Raw genomic sequence first — 19,470 nt, forward strand, 5'->3', positions numbered from 1 at the left:
ACGTCACACTATTGTGCATCGCCCAGCCCTATCGCACCCAGCCCTGAACACCACAGTACTTGCGGTATGGAGGCCTCTCGCGCCAACGGTCACTCTAATCGTTCCGTTCCACCCGCGCCCGCTCCACTCTCAGGCAGCGAGAGCGAAGAAAAATCAATAGAAATTTTCATTTTAGTGAATTGCCCTGCGCTCGGGAATAGTTAACAAACAAATTAGCGGCAAATCAGCGAGGCGAGGCGCCAGCCAGTTGGAGTTACGTAAAGTGCAGCAGCCAGGACCAAACATTCCGCAGCCAACACCCCGGATTCCGGACTGCAGTTTCGATTGCAAGCGAAGCCAGCAACTCCAGAAATCTCCGATCTCCCCCGCTCCGCCGCAGAAATTCCGCAACGCCTGGCGATTTCGACCGCTGCGAGTGAAAAAATCGGAAAAGTAAGCCCCCAGAAGAATTCGGCATAATACGCCCATTAATGTTTAGTTTTCGGTGGCTTCTATGGTGTTTTTTGGGCGAAACGCCTTCGTCATCCAGCGGGTGAAAAAGTGACGTGACATGAAGGCAAGAAAGAAGAGAAGCGCAGAGAGCGCTGTGAAAAACAGAAAATAAAACGAAACGGAAAGCGAAACAGAAAACAGAAACAGAAGCCGGTGGTCGTGCCGTCCAATATCAATCCAAAAGTAATGCCCAAGTGCACATCGCACTTCGCCAGGCGATAAAAAGTGGGCGAGAGCGAGGTCACAGACACAGAATCTTTATCAGCGTGCAAACGCTGCCAAGTTGCAAATAAATCGGTTGCCAAAAGTGCGGGGGCTCCACTTCCTCTCCCCCCTAAAATGTCAAAGTTCGCCAGGCATTAAGTGCACTGCGCGGAAAACTGAGATCGAAATACCCTGTGTAACTCGGTGATTAACTGTTCACAGATAAATATTGAGCCACATTTCGTTTAAAACGTTATCTGCGGTTCATACTAAGCGAAATAAATGCTGGATACATATTTTGTGTTTAAAAGGCCGTGAGGTTTCATTTATGAAAAGTATCTTGGGAACACTGAGATAGAGATTTTGAGAATTGTGAAGTTTTAATAAGATATTTATGATCAGCAAGGTATTCCAAGGCTACAAACTAATGCTATTGAAATTCGAAATTAATATAGATTTAATTATAAATAAATTTACAATATTTAATAAAATATCAAAATCCAATAGTATTTTTTATAAATCGAATATCTTTTCCGTTTCAGGTCCCGCAGGAACGGCAAAGATCCGGAGGAAGAGAGATATAGACGAACAGAGCAGAGAGCAACTACTATATCTTCGGGTCCGACGTCGAGTTCGAGCGATAAGAACGCCTCGAGACTCGGCCGCCTTTTATCGACGATTTTCTTGCGCCCCCAGTTTGCATAAATCCAGCGAAAATTAACAAGCTAACTACCATGGCGCCGGTGCGGGGGGATGGCATGAGAGGCCTGGCCGTCTTTATATCGGATATAAGGAACTGTAAGTGCAGATCAGATCTCTTGGGTAACCACCATTAAATCCAATTGAGCGGGTCGCAACAAGAGATTTTCCATAGGGGCGGAATCAGCGCCATTTCTTGATCAATTACAGGAGCAGCGCACTCACAATAAAGTGGGGCGGCACAAAAACACACGCACAGTACACGCTCTGTAGGATGGATGTGTTTGGAGTACCACAAAAAATAACTAAATAGAAGTATTAAACTTAGTAACTTGAAATTGATTTGTTTTGAAAGAGAACCTAAATCGTTTTGTAACGATTCAGTAATTTGTATACACGTTATATGGAGAAAGATATTTCCTAGTAAAGTAACTGCTATGGGTTTAAATGTTAAATATGAGTAATACTTGTAGTTTGACTAGTTGGAGGTCTTACTGCAGTACCTTCAGACGCGTATCTGTGTGTGTGCCACCATCGCAATTGTCTGCCCGACGCTTCACTGTATGGCATTATCGTCACCGCTCGCTGTTTGCTATGTGCTTGGTTACTAGTTTCTGGTTTGTGGACAGCATGTCGGAGAGTCGAGGCTCCGCAGCGGATCGGTGACTGGTACTAATTGGCGCCTCTGTGAACCGGAGAAAACCCGCGACATGGAGAGAGCCGAAGAGTGTGAAGTCGGCTCTTCCATCGATCGAGCATGGGGCGGAAAAGAAAGCGGAGCTTCCGCCGACGAATCGCTGTTGTTTTACTGTGAATCCCCTTATTTGACCTTGACCCATTTTCCGTATTAATACTAATATCAACCATTTCCAAATCCACCCACAGGTAAAAGCAAAGAGGCGGAGGTCAAACGCATAAACAAGGAGTTGGCCAACATACGGAGCAAATTCAAAGGAGACAAAACCCTCGACGGCTATCAGAAGAAGAAATATGTTTGCAAGCTGTTGTTCATCTTTCTCCTCGGCCATGACATCGACTTTGGCCACATGGAGGCGGTTAACCTGCTGTCCTCCAACAAATACTCAGAGAAGCAGATCGTGAGTACACCAAATAATTGCTTCAATAATCATGTTGTTATTCATCGAGTGAAAATAATTGGACTGGAAAGGGTCTGCTTTTGGCTAGACACAACAATTTGAATATTTAATGTGGCTTTTGTTTACAAAATGGGAGTTTAGAATAATATTGAAACATTTAACCTATTCTATGACTTTGAATAATGTATATTCTTTCCTATTCCAGGGCTACTTGTTCATCTCGGTGTTGGTGAACACGAATAGCGACCTTATTCGGCTCATCATCCAGTCGATCAAGAATGATTTGCAGTCGCGCAATCCTGTGCACGTCAATCTGGCGTTGCAGTGCATCGCCAACATTGGCAGCCGGGACATGGCCGAGTCCTTTTCCAACGAGATACCCAAGCTACTCGTCTCGGGCGACACCATGGACGTGGTGAAGCAGTCGGCGGCGCTGTGCCTGCTCCGCCTGTTCCGCTCCTCGCCGGACATCATTCCCGGCGGCGAGTGGACCTCGCGCATCATCCATTTGCTCAATGACCAGCACATGGGAGTGGTCACGGCAGCCACCTCGCTGATCGACGCCTTGGTGAAGCGTAATCCGGACGAGTACAAGGGTTGTGTAAATTTGGCCGTTTCTCGATTGTCCCGGATCGTAACAGCCAGCTACACGGATCTTCAGGTGGGAAATAGGGAATATAAAATAGAAAAGCTCTAATCCAATAAAATTTTCATCGCAGGATTACACTTACTACTTTGTGCCGGCTCCATGGTTATCCGTGAAACTTCTTCGGCTGCTGCAGAACTACAATCCGGTGACTGAAGAGGCGGGTGTGCGGGCTCGCTTAAACGAGACTCTGGAGACGATTCTGAACAAGGCGCAGGAGCCGCCCAAGAGCAAGAAGGTGCAGCACTCCAACGCCAAGAACGCCGTGCTCTTCGAGGCCATCAATCTGATCATTCACAGCGATAGTGAGCCGAACCTTCTGGTGCGCGCGTGCAACCAGTTGGGCCAGTTCCTTAGCAATCGGGAGACCAACTTGCGCTACTTGGCTCTGGAGTCCATGTGCCATTTGGCCACCTCGGAGTTCTCGCACGAGGAGGTCAAGAAGCACCAGGAGGTGGTCATCCTGTCGATGAAAATGGAGAAGGATGTGTCCGTACGCCAAATGGCGGTGGATCTTTTGTACGCCATGTGTGATCGTGGTAATGCTGAGGAGATTGTCCAGGAGATGCTCAACTATCTGGAGACGGCTGACTACTCTATTCGCGAGGAGATGGTGCTCAAGGTGGCCATTCTTGCCGAGAAGTACGCCACGGATTACACCTGGTATGTGGACGTGATCCTCAACCTAATCCGCATCGCTGGCGACTATGTGTCTGAGGAAGTGTGGTACCGCGTCATCCAGATCGTGATCAACCGCGAGGAGGTTCAGGGCTATGCCGCGAAGACCGTTTTTGAGGCGCTCCAGGCACCCGCCTGCCACGAGAACATGGTGAAAGTGGGCGGCTACATCTTGGGAGAGTTCGGTAACTTAATCGCCGGAGACTCACGCTCCGCACCACTGGTGCAATTCAAGCTGCTGCACTCCAAGTACCATTTGTGCTCGCCGATGACGCGGGCTCTGCTCCTGTCCACGTACATCAAGTTTATTAACCTGTTCCCGGAGATTCGCACCAACATCCAGGATGTGTTCCGCCAGCACAGCAATCTTCGATCCGCAGATGCGGAATTGCAGCAGAGAGCCAGCGAGTATCTGCAGCTTAGCATTGTGGCATCGACGGACGTATTGGCCACCGTCCTGGAGGAGATGCCATCGTTCCCTGAGCGCGAGAGCTCCATTCTGGCAGTGCTGAAGAAGAAGAAGCCCGGTCGGGTGCCAGAGAACGAAATTCGCGAGTCGAAGAGCCCGGCTCCGTTGCCTTCTGCAGTGCAGAATAACGTGCACGTGAACAACTCGCACAGCAAGCTGAACAACAGCAACGCGAATACGGATCTGCTTGGACTGAGCACTCCGCCGTCAAATAATATTGGTGGTGGCAGTAACAGCAACAGCACGCTCATCGATGTGTTGGGCGACATGTACGGCAGCAACAGTAACAACAACTCGAGTGCCGTGTACAACACCAAGAAGTTCTTGTTCAAGAACAATGGTGTTCTGTTCGAGAACGAAATGCTGCAGATTGGCGTGAAGAGCGAGTTCCGCCAGAACCTGGGACGGTTGGGCCTGTTCTATGGCAACAAGACACAGGTCCCCCTGACGGTAAGCAAAAATGGTTTCAAAAAATCTTCAAAACATTTATTTGTTTGCTTCGTCTGCAGAACTTTACGCCCGTGTTGCAATGGTCCGCCGAGGATGCGCTCAAGCTGAACGTGCAGATGAAGGTGGTGGAGCCGACCCTGGAGGCCGGCGCCCAGATCCAACAACTGCTAACTGCGGAGTGCATCGAGGATTACGCCGATGCGCCAACCATCGAGATCAGTTTCCGCTACAACGGCACCCAGCAGAAGTTCAGCATCAAACTGCCATTGAGCGTGAACAAGTTCTTTGAGCCTACCGAGATGAATGCCGAATCCTTCTTTGCGCGATGGAAGAACCTCAGCGGGTAACTAAAGAGCTGCCTTCCCAAAATGTTGAGTATTAATAGTGTACTTGCAGGGAACAACAACGGTCACAGAAAGTGTTCAAGGCCGCCCAGCCACTGGATTTGGCCGGAGCTCGCAACAAGCTGATGGGTTTCGGTATGCAGCTGCTGGACCAGGTGGATCCCAATCCAGACAACATGGTCTGCGCAGGCATCATCCATACGCAATCGCAGCAGGTGGGCTGCCTGATGCGATTGGAGCCAAACAAGCAGGCTCAGGTGAGTGACTTGCAGCTATGTGTGTCAAAAATAGTACTTATTTCCTTCAACTCTCTACAGATGTTCCGACTGACCGTGAGGGCCAGCAAGGAAACCGTGACTCGGGAAATCTGCGACCTGCTGTCGGATCAGTTCTAAGCCACAACAATCATGGACGGGAGGGGTCGAGTTGGAGCTACGAAGCCATGGAGCCACGGCAACCACTTTACAATGCACAATCCCAATCACCTAGAGAAATATCAAAGCGAAAACGGTCCTCGAACTTTGCGCGTTTAGTTATGCCAGGCACACTCCTACTCTTTTCATAAGTACCTTTCATCTTCTCCAGCAGCGAGTTGCGGAGTGAGCTTTACCCACTGTCCTGTTTCCTGTTGATTTGAATATTATTTTTGTAAACCCACTCGTACTTTACCCATTTTCCTCATTCATGCCCCTGCCCCAAGCCCCTAATCCGTATCAGAATTCTTTGTAAATGTTAAGCTCAAAAAGTTCATAGTAGTGAAACGAGAGAACATAATTAGATTATGTTGATATGTATGACAAATTATATATTGTTGCATCATTTCGAGGCAGTAGCAATTGGATATTATATACCTATACACAGATATACATTCATACAAACCACATACATATACCTAGTATATACGTCGTTGTAATAAAAACAGAAAACAATATAAAACAAAAGAGAAGCTTGCAAGGAAATTATTAAGATGCCTGCAAATGACAAGTATGCAAATCGTTATCTAAATATTTATACATATATTGATTAATGCAATTGCATCAAAACGAAATTCATGTTTAATGTTTTTGATTGTGAAGATCTGACGAAGAGCCGCAGGAGCAGAAATCTCATTAAATAATAGACAAATAATTAGAGACGGATCAACTAGAAACTCCTTGATTAATCACTGTTGAGCAACTAAAACTTTATCGAAGATAGGAGCAAATCCAATTTTGAGGAAACGAAAGCTAAAAATTTAAAATATTATTACACTTATAGCAGAATTTTTCGATTGATCCTGGGTAATATTTCGTTTCGTATGTGTACCATAGATAAACTGAAGAGAACTACATGTTGTGCCGCTTCCTGGGAGGGAAAGCGATCTTTATAGCATCAAGTATTAACTTATCCGAAGCAGCAGCTGCAGCAAGCCATAAATCTGCTGATAACTCCTTCAATTGCGAGGCGGCAGCCGATGAAGAACAAAGAATTGTAAACTAAAATATACATTATATAGATACTGATACTGAATACCGATAACGGAAATTGTCATCGTATACTTATTACCACTAAACTCTCAATCCTTTCGTATCAACCAATGTGCATGTCAGTTGGAAGTTGAAAGCATTTCCAAAGTGCAATAGTTAAATGTTACAAAATTCCACGAAGATTCCATTCAACACTCACAGACAAAACAAAAGCGACTACAACAGCAACAAGAACATAAACCACAACTACATATAGCAAATGCAGGAATTTAACTGTAAACGTAAACAAATATGTATTTAAATAAATAAATAAATATAAATTGAAACCATTCTTAAAGTTTTATAATTTTGGTAGAGAAGAGGGCTCATTTGTCTTTTTTTTAATCAACTTTATTAGGAATAGTTCAAAGGATAAAATAAGGTCTAACAATAATCTTAAATTCCACTTAAATCTCGTTCAATTTAAATCTGGCATTGATGTTGACCGAACTCAGTTCGGTGACCAGAAATTTGAAGGAGAAAGGTATCTCGATCATGGACACGTTACTGTTGTCCCCGCACAAGCGACACGTATCCGGCTTCGAGGAGAGCACTCCCGTTTCGTTTCGCTTGACAATCTGCTGCAGCGGCGCCAGAATGGAACCACATTTGTGGCACACCAGCGTGTGTGTCTTATCCGAGTTGTGGAACAATCGGTCCTGCAGCAGGAAAGCGGCTCCGTGGGAGATCAAGGCATCGCGTTCCATCTCTCCGAATCTCACGCCGCCGCCTCGTTTTCTGCCCTTAATTGGCTGATGGGTACGAGCCTCCACCGCTCCCGTGGATCTCACCTGCCACTTGTCAAACACCATGTGCCGGAGACGCTGGTAATGGACCACTCCGAAGAATATATCCGCCGTCATCTCGCGGCCATCAACTCCAGAATACAGTCTCTCTGTTCCGTAGTAATTGTAGCCGCCAGCCTCCAGCACCTTGCCAAAGTAGTCAATAGCCGTGTTCTCCTCGGAAAAGCGGAAGGGAGTTGCATCGTAAACATCCCCGTTGATCGCAGCACCCTTTCCCGCCATCGTCTCGATCATCATGGCGATTGTCATACGGGAGGGGAAACCGTGGGGATTGAACACAATGTCTGGGATCAAGCCCGATTCCGTGAAGGGCAAGTCCTCGGCTGGATATTTTTGTGAACAAATACCCTTTTGACCGGCTCGTGAAGCAAACTTATCTCCGATCGTGGCGGGTCGAGGAATCCTCAGGGTAATGGCCACCGTTTTCTTGGGCGACAAATCGAAGCTTCCCAACTGTCGGACGCTCTCTACTGTGCAATCCTCCTTCTCGTCCATCTTGACAACTTTATAAGTGGCCACCTCTCCGTCAAAATAGCAGTACAACGGCGTCCCAAAGCTCAATTTGGAGCCAGGATGTGGAAGACCATCTGTATCTAGATATTTAACTAGCTCCGGCATGTGCGGATGCCTTGCGAAGTAGCTGCTCTTCTTGTCCAGAGTCAGGAACTTCGTTTTGTAGATACTTCCATATGCGAATCCTCGTTCATAGGCTGCCTTGTTGATGATCATGGCATCTTCCATGTCGTAACCCGTGTAGGAAATGACAGCTACTATAGCATTAGTTCCCATTGCAAAGTCATCCATCTGAATGTTGTCGTAGTGAACTGGGCGGAAGAGAGGAGTGGCCGGCGTCTGAAGACGGTACAACTTATTGGCCGCTTGCTTGGGCCAATTTAAGCAGGGGGTTCCCATCGTTTGCTTTCCCATCTGACACTGGTACATGTTACGAGGCGATTGATTGTAATCCGGCATGGGAATCAAGTTGGCCAGGTTGCTCATGAAGTGCGTCTTGGCCAACTCCAGATGAGTGGTGAAATCTGGATACATCTCCTTAGGGTCGATGGCAATCTCCATGTACAGCTGCTCTAGCGTTCCAATGTACTCCACCCTCTTCCACTTCAGGTTCCAAACGGGCCTCATCATCCTGGCCGGTCCCGTCGAAAGGTAAAGACCTGGGAACTGGCCGTTCTTTTTGAATGGTATGAAGCCTATCTCCATCATCTGGGGAAGGGTTCCAAATATCTTTCCGTGGCGCAAATCGTCGACTATACTGGTGGCCTCTGATTGCAGAATGTGACCCAGGTGTTTGCCGTCCAGAAAGACCACGTACAGCTTGACCCCCGGATCACTTTGGTTTGACAAGGGCATCATGCCCATATCTGACAGCTTTGCGGGAATGGTCTGATGAGGAGAAAGGTATTTGTTAGATGATCTGATGAATCCTTAACTTAAATGTTCTTACCGCCACTAGCTTGGGATCCGGACGCTTCGAAATCTCGCAGGTAAGTGTCAAATGATTGAGCAGGCCACATGGTGTGCCATCGGGAGTGTGTACTGGACAGATGAAGCCCCAAGCATCGGGGAGCAGCTGTCGCGCCTCCGTGGTCCTCATGGTTGTGAAGTAGGAACCACGGTGGATGGCGCGGAAGTGGGACATGTAACGCATTCTGTTTATGTTCTCCGCCATGATGACCAATCCACTATTTTGCATCAATCCCAGGCCAGTGCGACTGGCAATATTGCCAGTGGCTAGGAATGACTCCATTGAGCGACCAATTCCGCCCGCTTGTTTCATGCACTGCGTCATAACGGCACTGGTCAGTAGGCTATCTGGGGTAGTCAGCTTCTTTTGGAGGCAACGGCGGACTTGCAAAACCCAGGACTCCACTCGTTCACTTAAGTATTTCTGGTAGAGATGACCTGGCAGGAGCACTTCCTGCATCATCGCCGAATCGACGTTTTCCACTCTGTGTTTGCCCTGGGCGCATTGGAAAAGCTTCTGCACCATGAATACAATTAACTGGAACTTGTCCTCGTAGGTATCCAAGTGAATCATGACTCGCTCCCTGAGGATAAAGTCCGTGACATCCTCATCCGGTTGCCATTCCGGAACTTCCGGGAAGCGGGAACGGAAAAGATTGCCAATGAAGCTCCTGCACTGGGCGTGTGTGTAAACATTCTCGTTCTGTACTTCTCTTAGCATGCTCTGCACGCAGGATACATAGTACTGGTCGGATTCATAGCCTCGCACCAATCTGTTGTATATCTCTTCATCCGTATAATCCATCAGGCACTTGAGGATCAGGCAAACGGGTACGTAGGATAATCTTTTCACGTGGGAGAACATAAACTTGGCTGTTCCATTGTTTAAATAGTGGACTACATTACTCTGGGACGATTCGTCCTCGCGGACTGTTTGCACTAGCACACCGATGTCGCTGAAATTCTGTCCACGATCCTTCCAGGACGAGCGTTTTATGCAGATGGGATGGTTTCTCCTGGTCATAATCAACATGCGCACGATCTTCTCGTTTCCTCGGATCACAAAGATTCCACCCCACTCGCTGTCGTGCTCTCCATGCTTCACCATGTCTGCCGGCGAAGCCAGTCCCAGATTGCAGGCCTTGGAGCGCAGCATAATGGGCACTTCACCCAGGTCCATATTTATGGGGCTCTTCTCCACGCCATTGACACTCCATCCCAATCGAGCCGAGCAGATGCCCGAGTAGGAGAGGTGCAGCTGCCTGGAGTCCGTGGGGTAAATCTCTCGGGTGCGCACGTCAATCACATCTGGCGGCACCTGTGGCTTCGATATCCAAATGGATTCCACCTTCAGTGAGATCTTTTCGCCGGCAGGACTCTGCCAGTGGATGGGAATCATGTGCTTGGCCACGTGATCCAGGCCCACGGTCAACATCTCGTCGAAGGAATCCACATGGGGTGCTCCCAAGTTGGCCAGGTGCTGTGATACAAATTCATTAGCATGTGAAGAGGCAGGTACTCTGTTCTCACTTACCCTGCTGAGTTTTTTGGGTATCTTCTTGAATTCCGGCCGGGAATTGGTCAGCACCGGAGTGGTCTTCATTTGTTTCATCTCCTCCAGCATTGTGTAGGTTTATTTCTCTTACAAAACCACTAAAAAACAATTAAAACCCAAACGCTCTCCGCTGCACGTGGTGTTTTGAAATGAACCGGTTGCAATGTGAACCAGTCAGTGGTGAGACGGTTGGAATACGGAACTAGTTTACAATTTATGTGAAACACCATATGAGTGTGAGATTTGTATTGAATGTTCGATAAAATGTTGTAGTTTAACTAAAAATAATTTTAAAATCTGTACATCAAAAAGTTTTTAATTATAATCAACCTAACAAAGCAAAAGATTTAATATAGTGACCTTTTCCCGGTTCCAAAACAAGTTTTGCTCATCTCTAGATAGCAGGGCTGCCAACTTGATTTTCGGAACAGCTGTTGTGCGCGCCTTAAAATGTTTCTTATCAGTGAAATTTCGAAATTTATCCAATTTGTGTGTTGTTAAAGTGAAATTTATTTATAATGGGATGCATATAATTACATATGTATATACATATGCTGGCCATCATCATGCATCGTGGAGCGTTTGGAGAGATATCCGGTAAGTATGACTTGACAACAGCGGAAATGAGAGTTTGCAACAGGATGTGAGGATGTGTCAACATGTTGCTATTGCTAATGAAGTTGTTGCATTGTTGTCATCTACATAGGTCAAGACCCCATAAATATACCAGTCCATTTTGCGGAAGTTTGTTGCATATTTATGTATGTATTGATAAATAGCATGTCCTCGAGGCTGCAGGGGAAAAATGTAAAATGTTTAGAAAGCTAACCTTTATTTTAAGGTATTTTTTACCCCCGTTAAAGCCAGTTTTTGTTGCTGCCTATGGCGCAATCTGCTTTACACTGCATTGTCCTTGGACGACTTCTTAACTTTGACTTTCGGCACAAGTTATTCTAATTAACCGCAGGCTCCGGAAGCTGTCTAAAAGGATATAGCCTTATATGGTTAGCCGGCTCTCAGGATAATGAAGCTTCATCTGAAACTTCGTTTTGGGCTATTAAACCAGCCGGCGAAGAAGATGGAACCTGACCGAAATGGAAAATTGCTGCCAACTTGAGACATACTCTTGAAATTTCATAGTTGCACATAAAAATGTATCCCATAATATTTATAACTAGAACTAAAAATTAAAAAAATAACAATTAAAAAAAAACATACATTTTTACGGGGCCTTGTTTAAATTAAAATTAGTTTATCGTTAAGTTTAGTATAAATGATCTTTTAATTTTGATTTAAAGCCCCATTTTAAAAAATATTTCTAACGCCTAACGTTAACGTTATGCCCTTAATTAGTTCTAGGTGTAGTAATTTTGCAGGCAGGAAGTGAGTGTCAAGAATGTTCGACTACTTCCCACAAAAAAAACAAGGACAAATCTGAGGAGCTGCTTTTGTGCCAAATGAACAGGGTGAGGGCCTCAATCTGAGCCCAGTCACTCCGGTTTATTATTCCATTATAATGAACACAATGCATTTTCTTGCAACTTTTTCCGGGCACACTGACCTTGGTCCTCGGTTCTCGTATCCTTGCAACTTGCAACTTTCGCTGCACATTTGCCTGTGTGCAATCTCTGTGAAAGTTGAGGGCGTGGTTGGGGGTTCAACTTTTGCCAGGCGCTTCAAGTTTTCAGCTGGATTTTTTGCCCCTTTTGAGTCGCTACAAACAACAGGGAAAACCAGAACTGAGAGGCAGAGAGAGGCACCATGGCAAATTGCATTGTTGATTTTCATTTTCAAGCCTGGCGACACTTTGCCAAATGTGTGCTTCCTCTATCATCCTGCCTTTTTCCCCCGGAAAAACCCCCGCATCCTTGGTTCGGAGTCATTGCTGCGTGTTTCCCACTTTTCAAATGCGCGCACTGGAGACAAAAAAACAGGATGCCGGCGTAGCCAGTGCAAAAATCAGCTAGAAAATGCATTTTCATTTGAAACTTTTCCGCGGAACTTTTGCACTGGGTTTGGGATCCCACGCACCCTTTGCCACCATCACAAAGTGGTTAATAAAGGTCCACAGATGAATTCTCTTTAAGGGAGAGATAATGGTCAAAACTTTGTTTAAACGAAATCCAGGATATACGACCTTCAAGTGCTTATAACCTGGAAAAAATGGTACCCACCAAATATTTTGACAATCCTTAGCCAATAAAATTGTTTATGTTTTAAAGAACTTTTAAGGACCCAACATAAAATATCGACTTTAATATATTTTTTATATTTTTCAGGGTCATTGTGCTGCGTATGTGGATCACTAAAAATGTGTACTGTTGGATTTGTTCAGTATTTAATTGGAAAGTGGAAGTTAACGTTTTACTAGTAAGTCTAAACATTGCACTTTATTGGGGGTTAGTCTATAACCAATAAAATTTCTATGGTTTCTTAATTTACCACTTCTATTTGCCTGAAGTTTAAGTTCTGAACAACATCCTTTTCAAAACATTGCAGATCAATGACCTTGTAAGTGTTGCGAATCTGTCTCTGGCAGCTCTTGACAATTGTTCATGATCTTCATTTTCTTGACAGGTGATGTGGCAAGAGTTTTGTTTTGTTTTGCCCATTAGTCATAATTAAAATGACGCGTGGGTCTAAATTTAAACTGATTCATGTGACACGTTCTCCTAATTAAAATGTGCATAAACTAAGAACAATAATTAAGAGTTTCGGGGGAAAGGGTCCTTAGAAGACTCTCGGTCCAATTCTCAGACCCTAAACATAAGAAAAGTATTTCTAATGCACAAACAAAACATTTTATGCGAGAGTTCTCGCCGAGAGAAGCCGAAATCGTGTGGGACAGGAGAGACCATAGTGGGTTAAAAATAGCAGAATCTATTCGATGTTTTCTCAGTTTTTCCCGAGCTGGCCAACCGAAAAGTTGCGTTCGACCGTCGAACGGATAGAAATTAGAATCGAAAAAATTTTCCAACCTCGCGAGTACATATAGATCTTTATCATATGTATACTAGATCATTACTTTAGTTACTTTTTGTTACTTTTCGTTATTAGTGAAGTGAAAGCTAAAGGGTAACTAATTGTACCTAAAATCGAGACATTGGTTTCTCGAACATCCTTGGTTCAAAAAGTACAAGTCAATAAATAATTGCGAAATCCGAAAACTCGTGTGCTATCGTCGCACACACATATACACCGAGATATTTTCCCTGCCCTAGTATTGGTATACCATATCAATTGAAAGCGATCGGTGGATTGGTGGACCGTTGGATCATTGGGTTTTCTTTGTGCCGACAAAGAGTCTTTCTCTAGAAGAAAAGTCGCATTAAAGCGAATCGTAAATTTAACGCTCGCCAGGCGAAGGCCCACAGACCATCCCATCGCGACTCGTCATCGGTATCTGCATCGGTAAACAGATCATCACAACCGCATACCACAGCCCGTTCGCCTTTGTTCTCTTGGGCAAAATGGGAAATGCCGAGTCCACTCAGTCTGCAGATGATACGCAGATGCAGGTGCAGCAGGCCACCGATGACGAGCCCTGGTGGAACAACATCGAGCACGAGAATCTGGTTCTGGAGCAGGCCCCTCAGGCCACAACTACAGCTGCAAAAAGAACCGAGGAGGAGGAACCCCCCAAAAATAGAAAGACTCTAGTTGCCGTTGAAATGGAGGGAAAAGCGAACGATTCTCCGGAAAAAGAACAGAGCCTCGAGGAGTTCAGAGAAGAACTTCGTCAGAAGAGGGAAGCTCGCCAAAATGCTGTGCAGGACATGAGAGATGAGATTGCTAGTCTTAAAAAGCAACTGGCCAAGGAACAAGCAGAAAACCGACGTTTAAGAAAAGAAGAAGATGCGGAGGATCAAACTCAGATTCAGGCTGCCAGCTTGGATACTCCTAGTAGACCTGACTCGGATCCAGATGATGAGAATCCCAGTTCCAGGAGTCGCCATGCCAATATCGAACTGGCCAGCGCCCAGTTGGCCTTGCAGCAGGCTCAGGCCGAGAATCTGTCGTTGCGCGGGGAGGTGGAGGTGGTTCAACGCCAGGTGGGAACCCTCAAGGAAGTCATCTCCTGCTGCAAGCAAATGCTGAGTGTCAAGGAGGAGCAGTGTGCTCAGGTGAGCTAAAGGAATATTCGTAAAAATTGTATTACTTATTGATTTGTTTTTGTATTCCCAGCTCAAGATGAAACTCACGCAAATCGAGAACTCCTTCAGCGAGCGGGAAATGAAGATTATGTCCAATAATCTGCGCCAGGAGTACGAACGCCAACTGGTGAACATCCGCCAGTTGAGGCAACTTTATGAGGAGCGACAGAGGGTGGCAGCTGCCGAGTACGAGAATCTGCAGCGTTTGATCTCGATCAAGAGGGATGAACTCACGGCCGAGCAGGAGAAGTGAGTAAATACTTTTGTGTTGTACCACCCACTTTAAAACTTTCTTTCTACTTAAGAACCAAAAACTTCGAGGAGCGCAACCAGAGCCTCTTGAAGGAGGTGGAGACGGCCAATGAGGAGCTGGCCAAGCTTCGGGAGGAGTGCAGCGAGCACAAGTTCGAGAAGCGGCTGCTCAGTGAGCAAGTAGGAGCAGTCAACATGGTGAGTGGATCTGGGATAGTAACCCCACATTCCCCAGTAACATCCATACCGTCTTCTAGCTCTTCAGCCAGCTGATTATGGGATTTAATGGCAAAAGCAACATGGACATCGATCGCGTCAATCGAATGCTGGAGGAGAACCGCCAGCTGCTCAATCAAATGACCCAAGCAGAGGGCAACTGCAGCGATGGTGCCACTCTGCCCAAGCTGCTCTTTGACCTTGTGGAGCAGGCCACTGCCCATGGGGACTCCGCCGGGGAATCAGACAAAAGTCGCAGCGCCACGCCCACTCCCACAAATGAGGACACCACGGACTGTTGTCAACCGGAAGCCGGAGTAGGAGCAGGAGTCATCAAAAAATCCCGGAAAAGGAGTTCGGGTGCGGGTGTGGATGTGGATGCCACTGCGGCTTCGTTAAAAAGCCATGAGCCCGAAATTATGGGAAAAGTTGCCTCGGCCCAAGAAATCATTGGCAACTTGCCAAAAGTTTGGAAAGTGTTGATGGAGCTCTTGAGCCACCACAAAATCGAGCGCGTGCAGTTCGAGGAGCTGCCATCCTGCAGTGGGAGTGCGACCTCAAGTGGGGCCTCCTCGGCATCCTCCTCCGCAGCCCGTGCTCCTGGCAAGGACGAGGACGAGTCCCACCGCAAGCCACCGGAGCTTAGCGTCAGCAAGACCTACATCAAACTGAAGGTGAGCCCAAGTTGCCAAGTTCCAGTTACTACACTGAGCGGAACAATTTAAGAATGCGTATTTCACAAGTAATATAGTGGTTCCTTTCATTGAATCTTCTAGTTACATAAGTAGATTTAGGTATCTCTAATATTATATAGTTTGTTTTCCATTTATAATATTATTATAATATATAATATAATATTTTTATATATTATTATAATAATATTATTATATTATTTTGGTTAGATTTTTTCCGGTCTAGTTGGAGCTCCTCCAACTGTTCCTTCCTTCCTTCTTTCAAGTGCTGCGGACAATCGGGCTTGTTAGTTGTCGTATCCGGTTTGCTGATGAAGTGCAGCCTGCCAGGGAGACCCACCCTCACCCGTCCGCCCCCGAGTCTCCCTCTTCATGGGGCTCCGTCTGTGGCTGTTGCAAAGTTTTGCATTATTCACTTAAGCGCTTTATTTAGTCTAGTGCCGAGCGAGCGGCCGAGCACGAGCAGCTTCATTATTGCTGACGTCCTGCCGAGCATCGATGTAGAAAGGACGTGGATGTGGATGTGGAAGTGCATCGGGCAAAGTGGGTGGGTCCTTGGGGCAAGGTCCTGGCAGGCGAGTCCGTTGTTGTGCACATAATTGAATTTATCGGTCAGTTGCCGTTGGCACAGAACATGTTGCATATTGCTACCCTTGAAAAGGGGCTATTTCAATTAGGTTTTGTAGCTGGTCAGGTATTCTTTTTAATCCCAAGGATCTAGTTTTGTGATGCGAGAAAACGATGACTTTCGTTTTTTGTGCTCTTAGAGCATTGCCCAGTTAAAATATAATGTCACCTCTTTAAGTGATTCTAAGCATATCCTTCCCTTCATTAAACTTATCCCTCCGTTGTTAGTTTTACTTAAACTCTAATTGAGGAAAAAGTTCGGTCATCTACCGATAAAGCACTTAGAAGTTTTCACTTCAGACCAACTCCCTATTTAAGTAGCGTCGAAAAACTAAACCCTCTGCCCTCTTACAGGACCTCATCCTGGAGAAGAAGTCGCTGGTAAAGGAGACCAACCGCCTGAAAACCCTCAACAGCCACCTGGACTACCGCCTCAACCAGCAGGAGAAGAGGCTGAGTGGGGTGAGCCTGGAGCTAACCAAAACCTGGCACCTGGTGGGCAAGATGCAGCGCCAGCACCGCCAACTCCACACCCAGGAGCAGATCCTGCGCTACCAATTGCAGCAGAAGAGGCGTCTCTTGAGCGAGCTCAAGGATGAGCTGGAGTACTGCCGCAGGAAGTGGGCATTGGCCAGGGCGAAGAACGACGAGAGCCAGGAGCAGTGTGACGAGTGGCGAAGGGAGTTTGCCAGAAGAAAGTTGGAGGACGCGAATCACTCGGCGGAGAGTGGCTACAGCGATTCTGGACCTCAGTCGGATGAGGAGAGGGATGTTTTAAGAGCGGATCTGGGTAATGTAGTGCCCGTGGAGGCCCCTACTTCGTCGGCAGTGTGTCGCAGGAAGCTCCTCAGGGATCAATTCGAGCACACACGCAAGATTAAGCGGATGCAGAGCACTTCGCCTGGTCGTCAGGGACTCGCAGGCGAGGAGGATGAGTCCGAGGAAATAGTCTTACGCTGGAACAGTGCTCCACCGACTTGTGGCTGGAGGGAAGATGCTACGTATTCCGGAGGAGAAGAAGGCGGGGAGGAGGAGGACGAGGAGAACCAGGAAAGTGGGGCGCATGGAGGTCTTCCAAAAGCGCCACACAGCTCCAGGAGCAGGCAAAGAGTTCAAGCAGGCTCAAGTGGATCCTCTGGCACAGCCAGTCGCATCCAGAAGCTAGAGGAGCAGTGCAAAAACCTCATCCAGCAAGTCCTGGAAACCTCCGGCAATCGTGAGCGCCTCGAGATTCAGTTGTGCCAGTTCCAGGATGACATTTCTCCCGCCCAGCACGCTGTGCCTCTGGAGGAATTCATTAATAGGAAGCGTATGGAGCGAATGACCAGGGCCAGTTCGGCACCAGCCACCGGAAGTCTTACTCCCCGAGAGGAAGAGTACACCAGAAAAAGATCTGAGCGACTGGGTCGTTTGGAGGAGGAGTCGCGCCAGCTGATGTCCAGGATTAAGCGCACTGCCGACCGCGGCCAATATCTCAAAAAATCTCTAGACAGGATTAGAAGAGCACCCAGTCGAGAGGCGAGCTTTGAAAGTAACACTGAGGACGAATCAGCCCTTCCGGCATCCAAAACCGAAACCCCTCCAGATGCATCTCCACTAACCGCTGAGGAAGAGGAATATACATCCAGAAGGGCAGCGCGAATTCAGCGATTGGAGGAGGAGAGTCGGCAGTTAATATCGCAGCTATCAAGGAACACAGAACGAGGCGAAAACTTGTCGACCAAGCTGGACACCTTACATGAACAGCATGGTCCGAATCCTCAGCCGGAGCAGGTTGAAAGCTCCGCCAGCATCTCGCAAACTGTGGAGCAACGATTGGAGGACATTGAGAGGGTTTCGGCAAATAGAGCAGAACGTCTCCGATTGCTGGAAGTCCAGGGAAATGAACTGATTGCCAGGCTAAGCTCCACATCGGAAAGGGGAACCGCCATGATCAACAGGATTGCGGAAAGGGAAGCTACTCGGCGACAGGAGGCAGAACTTGTGGAGCAAACGGTGCCGACGGAGGAGGCCACCACTTCCGTTAACTCCATAGCCAGCACTAGGATTGTCGGTGAGCCGGAGGAGGAAGTCGAGGGAGCAGGTTGTTGTGTAACCGTCACCACCACCTCCTGCCAGTTGGCACTAAAACTACAATCCACAGGAGCCATCCCCAAGAACACTACGATGAGGGGCAGACCCCAATCGCAGTTGTGTGCTGCCGCGCGGCAGGATGATGCAGTCAAGAAGAGATCTTCTGGAAAGGAAGCTGTCGAGAAGGAGGCACCCGAAACGCTCGAGGACATGGTGCAGAGACTAAGGGCACTGCCTTTCCCAGGGAAAACTCAGGAAAATGAGTCTGTGGAATCGGAAAATAAAGGAGTACCGAACTCCTTGGAGACCCATAATCTCCAGGATGTCAAGAACCAAGAAGAAAAGATTAGGGAAGAAGAAATTGAAGATCAAGAGTCGGAAGAATCTCCAGCGGAGCAACTGGAGGAGCGGAAACAAACGGATGAGGAACACTGAAAGATGTTCACTAGAATTACCTACGACTATTAGAACTCGCTGATAAAACTGCTAGGACCAGTAAATAAACACATACAGCTGTTGTTCTTTGTAATAAATAAATATATATTTTTTGATGTCTGTATAATTTAAAACGACTATTTCTACTTTTTATATTATGTTGCTCCATTTTTTAAATTTTCTTAATCAAGATATGGGATTAAATAAAGATATATTGGAAATAAGGTGGTTTCTTTAAACCAACAGAATACTTTCAAGCTTAATTAAACATATTTGCCGAATTTAAGAAAATTCCGAAACCTAATTCATTTGCATATGCGATTTTCGTGCAGACAAGTCTCATTATTTCACTCTGTTATAAAGAATCGTAATCCGTTTGTAGCGACCCCACACTTTGAGGCGTATATCACTAATCAGTAGGGAAAGTGTCTCCTCCGAGATGCCTTATCCTTCCCTTTAAGGAGCGGACACGGACTGGCTCGTCTTTCCGGGGGACTTATGTGCCCTCTTAGCCACGCACGCAGCCATGACATTGCACGGAATACAGAGTACGGAGCAAGCAGCAGGGAGAAAGGATCCAGGAGCACGGAGACT

The 19,470-nt window shown here is 46.7% G+C and overlaps 3 protein-coding genes across 4 annotated transcripts; 2 read left to right on the top strand and 1 right to left on the bottom strand.

Annotated features, from left to right (window-relative positions):
* The first annotated feature begins 104 nt into the window (after positions 1–104).
* Positions 105–6,874, top strand: LOC119546505 (AP-2 complex subunit alpha). Of its 2 annotated transcripts, XM_037852822.1 has the most exons (8): positions 105–432; positions 1,239–1,494; positions 2,281–2,492; positions 2,698–3,153; positions 3,212–4,735; positions 4,795–5,078; positions 5,132–5,336; positions 5,397–6,874. In XM_037852822.1, the coding sequence occupies exons 2-8, from the start codon at positions 1,431–1,433 to the stop codon at positions 5,472–5,474; spliced, it is 2,823 nt and encodes a 940-aa protein (XP_037708750.1). In that variant the 5' UTR covers positions 105–432; positions 1,239–1,430; the 3' UTR covers positions 5,475–6,874. The 2 variants fall into 2 exon arrangements, with proteins under 2 accessions (XP_037708750.1, XP_037708752.1); XM_037852824.1 differs by lacking the exons at positions 105–432; positions 1,239–1,494 and adding an exon at positions 2,091–2,205.
* A 39-nt stretch (positions 6,875–6,913) lies between these two features.
* On the bottom strand, positions 6,914–10,579 carry LOC119547677 (DNA-directed RNA polymerase I subunit RPA2). Its single transcript, XM_037854637.1, has 3 exons — positions 10,407–10,579; positions 8,853–10,352; positions 6,914–8,791 (listed from the first exon to the last, which is right to left on the bottom strand). Exons 1-3 carry the CDS (start codon positions 10,494–10,496, stop codon positions 6,992–6,994), a joined length of 3,390 nt encoding a protein of 1,129 aa, XP_037710565.1. The 5' UTR covers positions 10,497–10,579; the 3' UTR covers positions 6,914–6,991.
* A 2,762-nt stretch (positions 10,580–13,341) lies between these two features.
* Positions 13,342–19,010, top strand: LOC119546840. The gene is made up of 5 exons (XM_037853434.1): positions 13,342–14,551; positions 14,613–14,830; positions 14,887–15,031; positions 15,091–15,723; positions 16,723–19,010. Exons 1-5 carry the CDS (start codon positions 13,898–13,900, stop codon positions 18,874–18,876), a joined length of 3,804 nt encoding a protein of 1,267 aa, XP_037709362.1. The 5' UTR covers positions 13,342–13,897; the 3' UTR covers positions 18,877–19,010.
* The last annotated feature ends 460 nt before the right edge of the window (positions 19,011–19,470 follow it).

Source organism: Drosophila subpulchrella, chromosome 2L (assembly GCF_014743375.2).
Source record: "Drosophila subpulchrella strain 33 F10 #4 breed RU33 chromosome 2L, RU_Dsub_v1.1 Primary Assembly, whole genome shotgun sequence".
Classification (NCBI taxonomy): domain Eukaryota; kingdom Metazoa; phylum Arthropoda; class Insecta; order Diptera; family Drosophilidae; genus Drosophila; species Drosophila subpulchrella.

Coding starts and splice junctions, on each gene's coding strand:
- LOC119547677 (XM_037854637.1), bottom strand. CDS start 10,496: ATGCTGGAGGAGATGAAACAAATGAAGACCACTCCGGTGCTGACCAAT. Junction 10,353..10,406: donor TACCCAAAAAACTCAGCAGG/GTAAGTGAGAAC, acceptor TTTGTATCACAG/CACCTGGCCAACTTGGGAGC. Junction 8,792..8,852: donor CGGATCCCAAGCTAGTGGCG/GTAAGAACATTT, acceptor TCTCCTCATCAG/ACCATTCCCGCAAAGCTGTC.
- LOC119546505 (XM_037852824.1), top strand. CDS start 2,106: ATGGAGAGAGCCGAAGAGTGTGAAGTCGGCTCTTCCATCGATCGAGCA. Junction 3,154..3,211: donor CCAGCTACACGGATCTTCAG/GTGGGAAATAGG, acceptor TTTTCATCGCAG/GATTACACTTACTACTTTGT. Junction 5,079..5,131: donor CGATGGAAGAACCTCAGCGG/GTAACTAAAGAG, acceptor GTGTACTTGCAG/GGAACAACAACGGTCACAGA.
- LOC119546840 (XM_037853434.1), top strand. CDS start 13,898: ATGGGAAATGCCGAGTCCACTCAGTCTGCAGATGATACGCAGATGCAG. Junction 14,552..14,612: donor AGGAGGAGCAGTGTGCTCAG/GTGAGCTAAAGG, acceptor TTGTATTCCCAG/CTCAAGATGAAACTCACGCA. Junction 14,831..14,886: donor CTCACGGCCGAGCAGGAGAA/GTGAGTAAATAC, acceptor TTTCTACTTAAG/AACCAAAAACTTCGAGGAGC.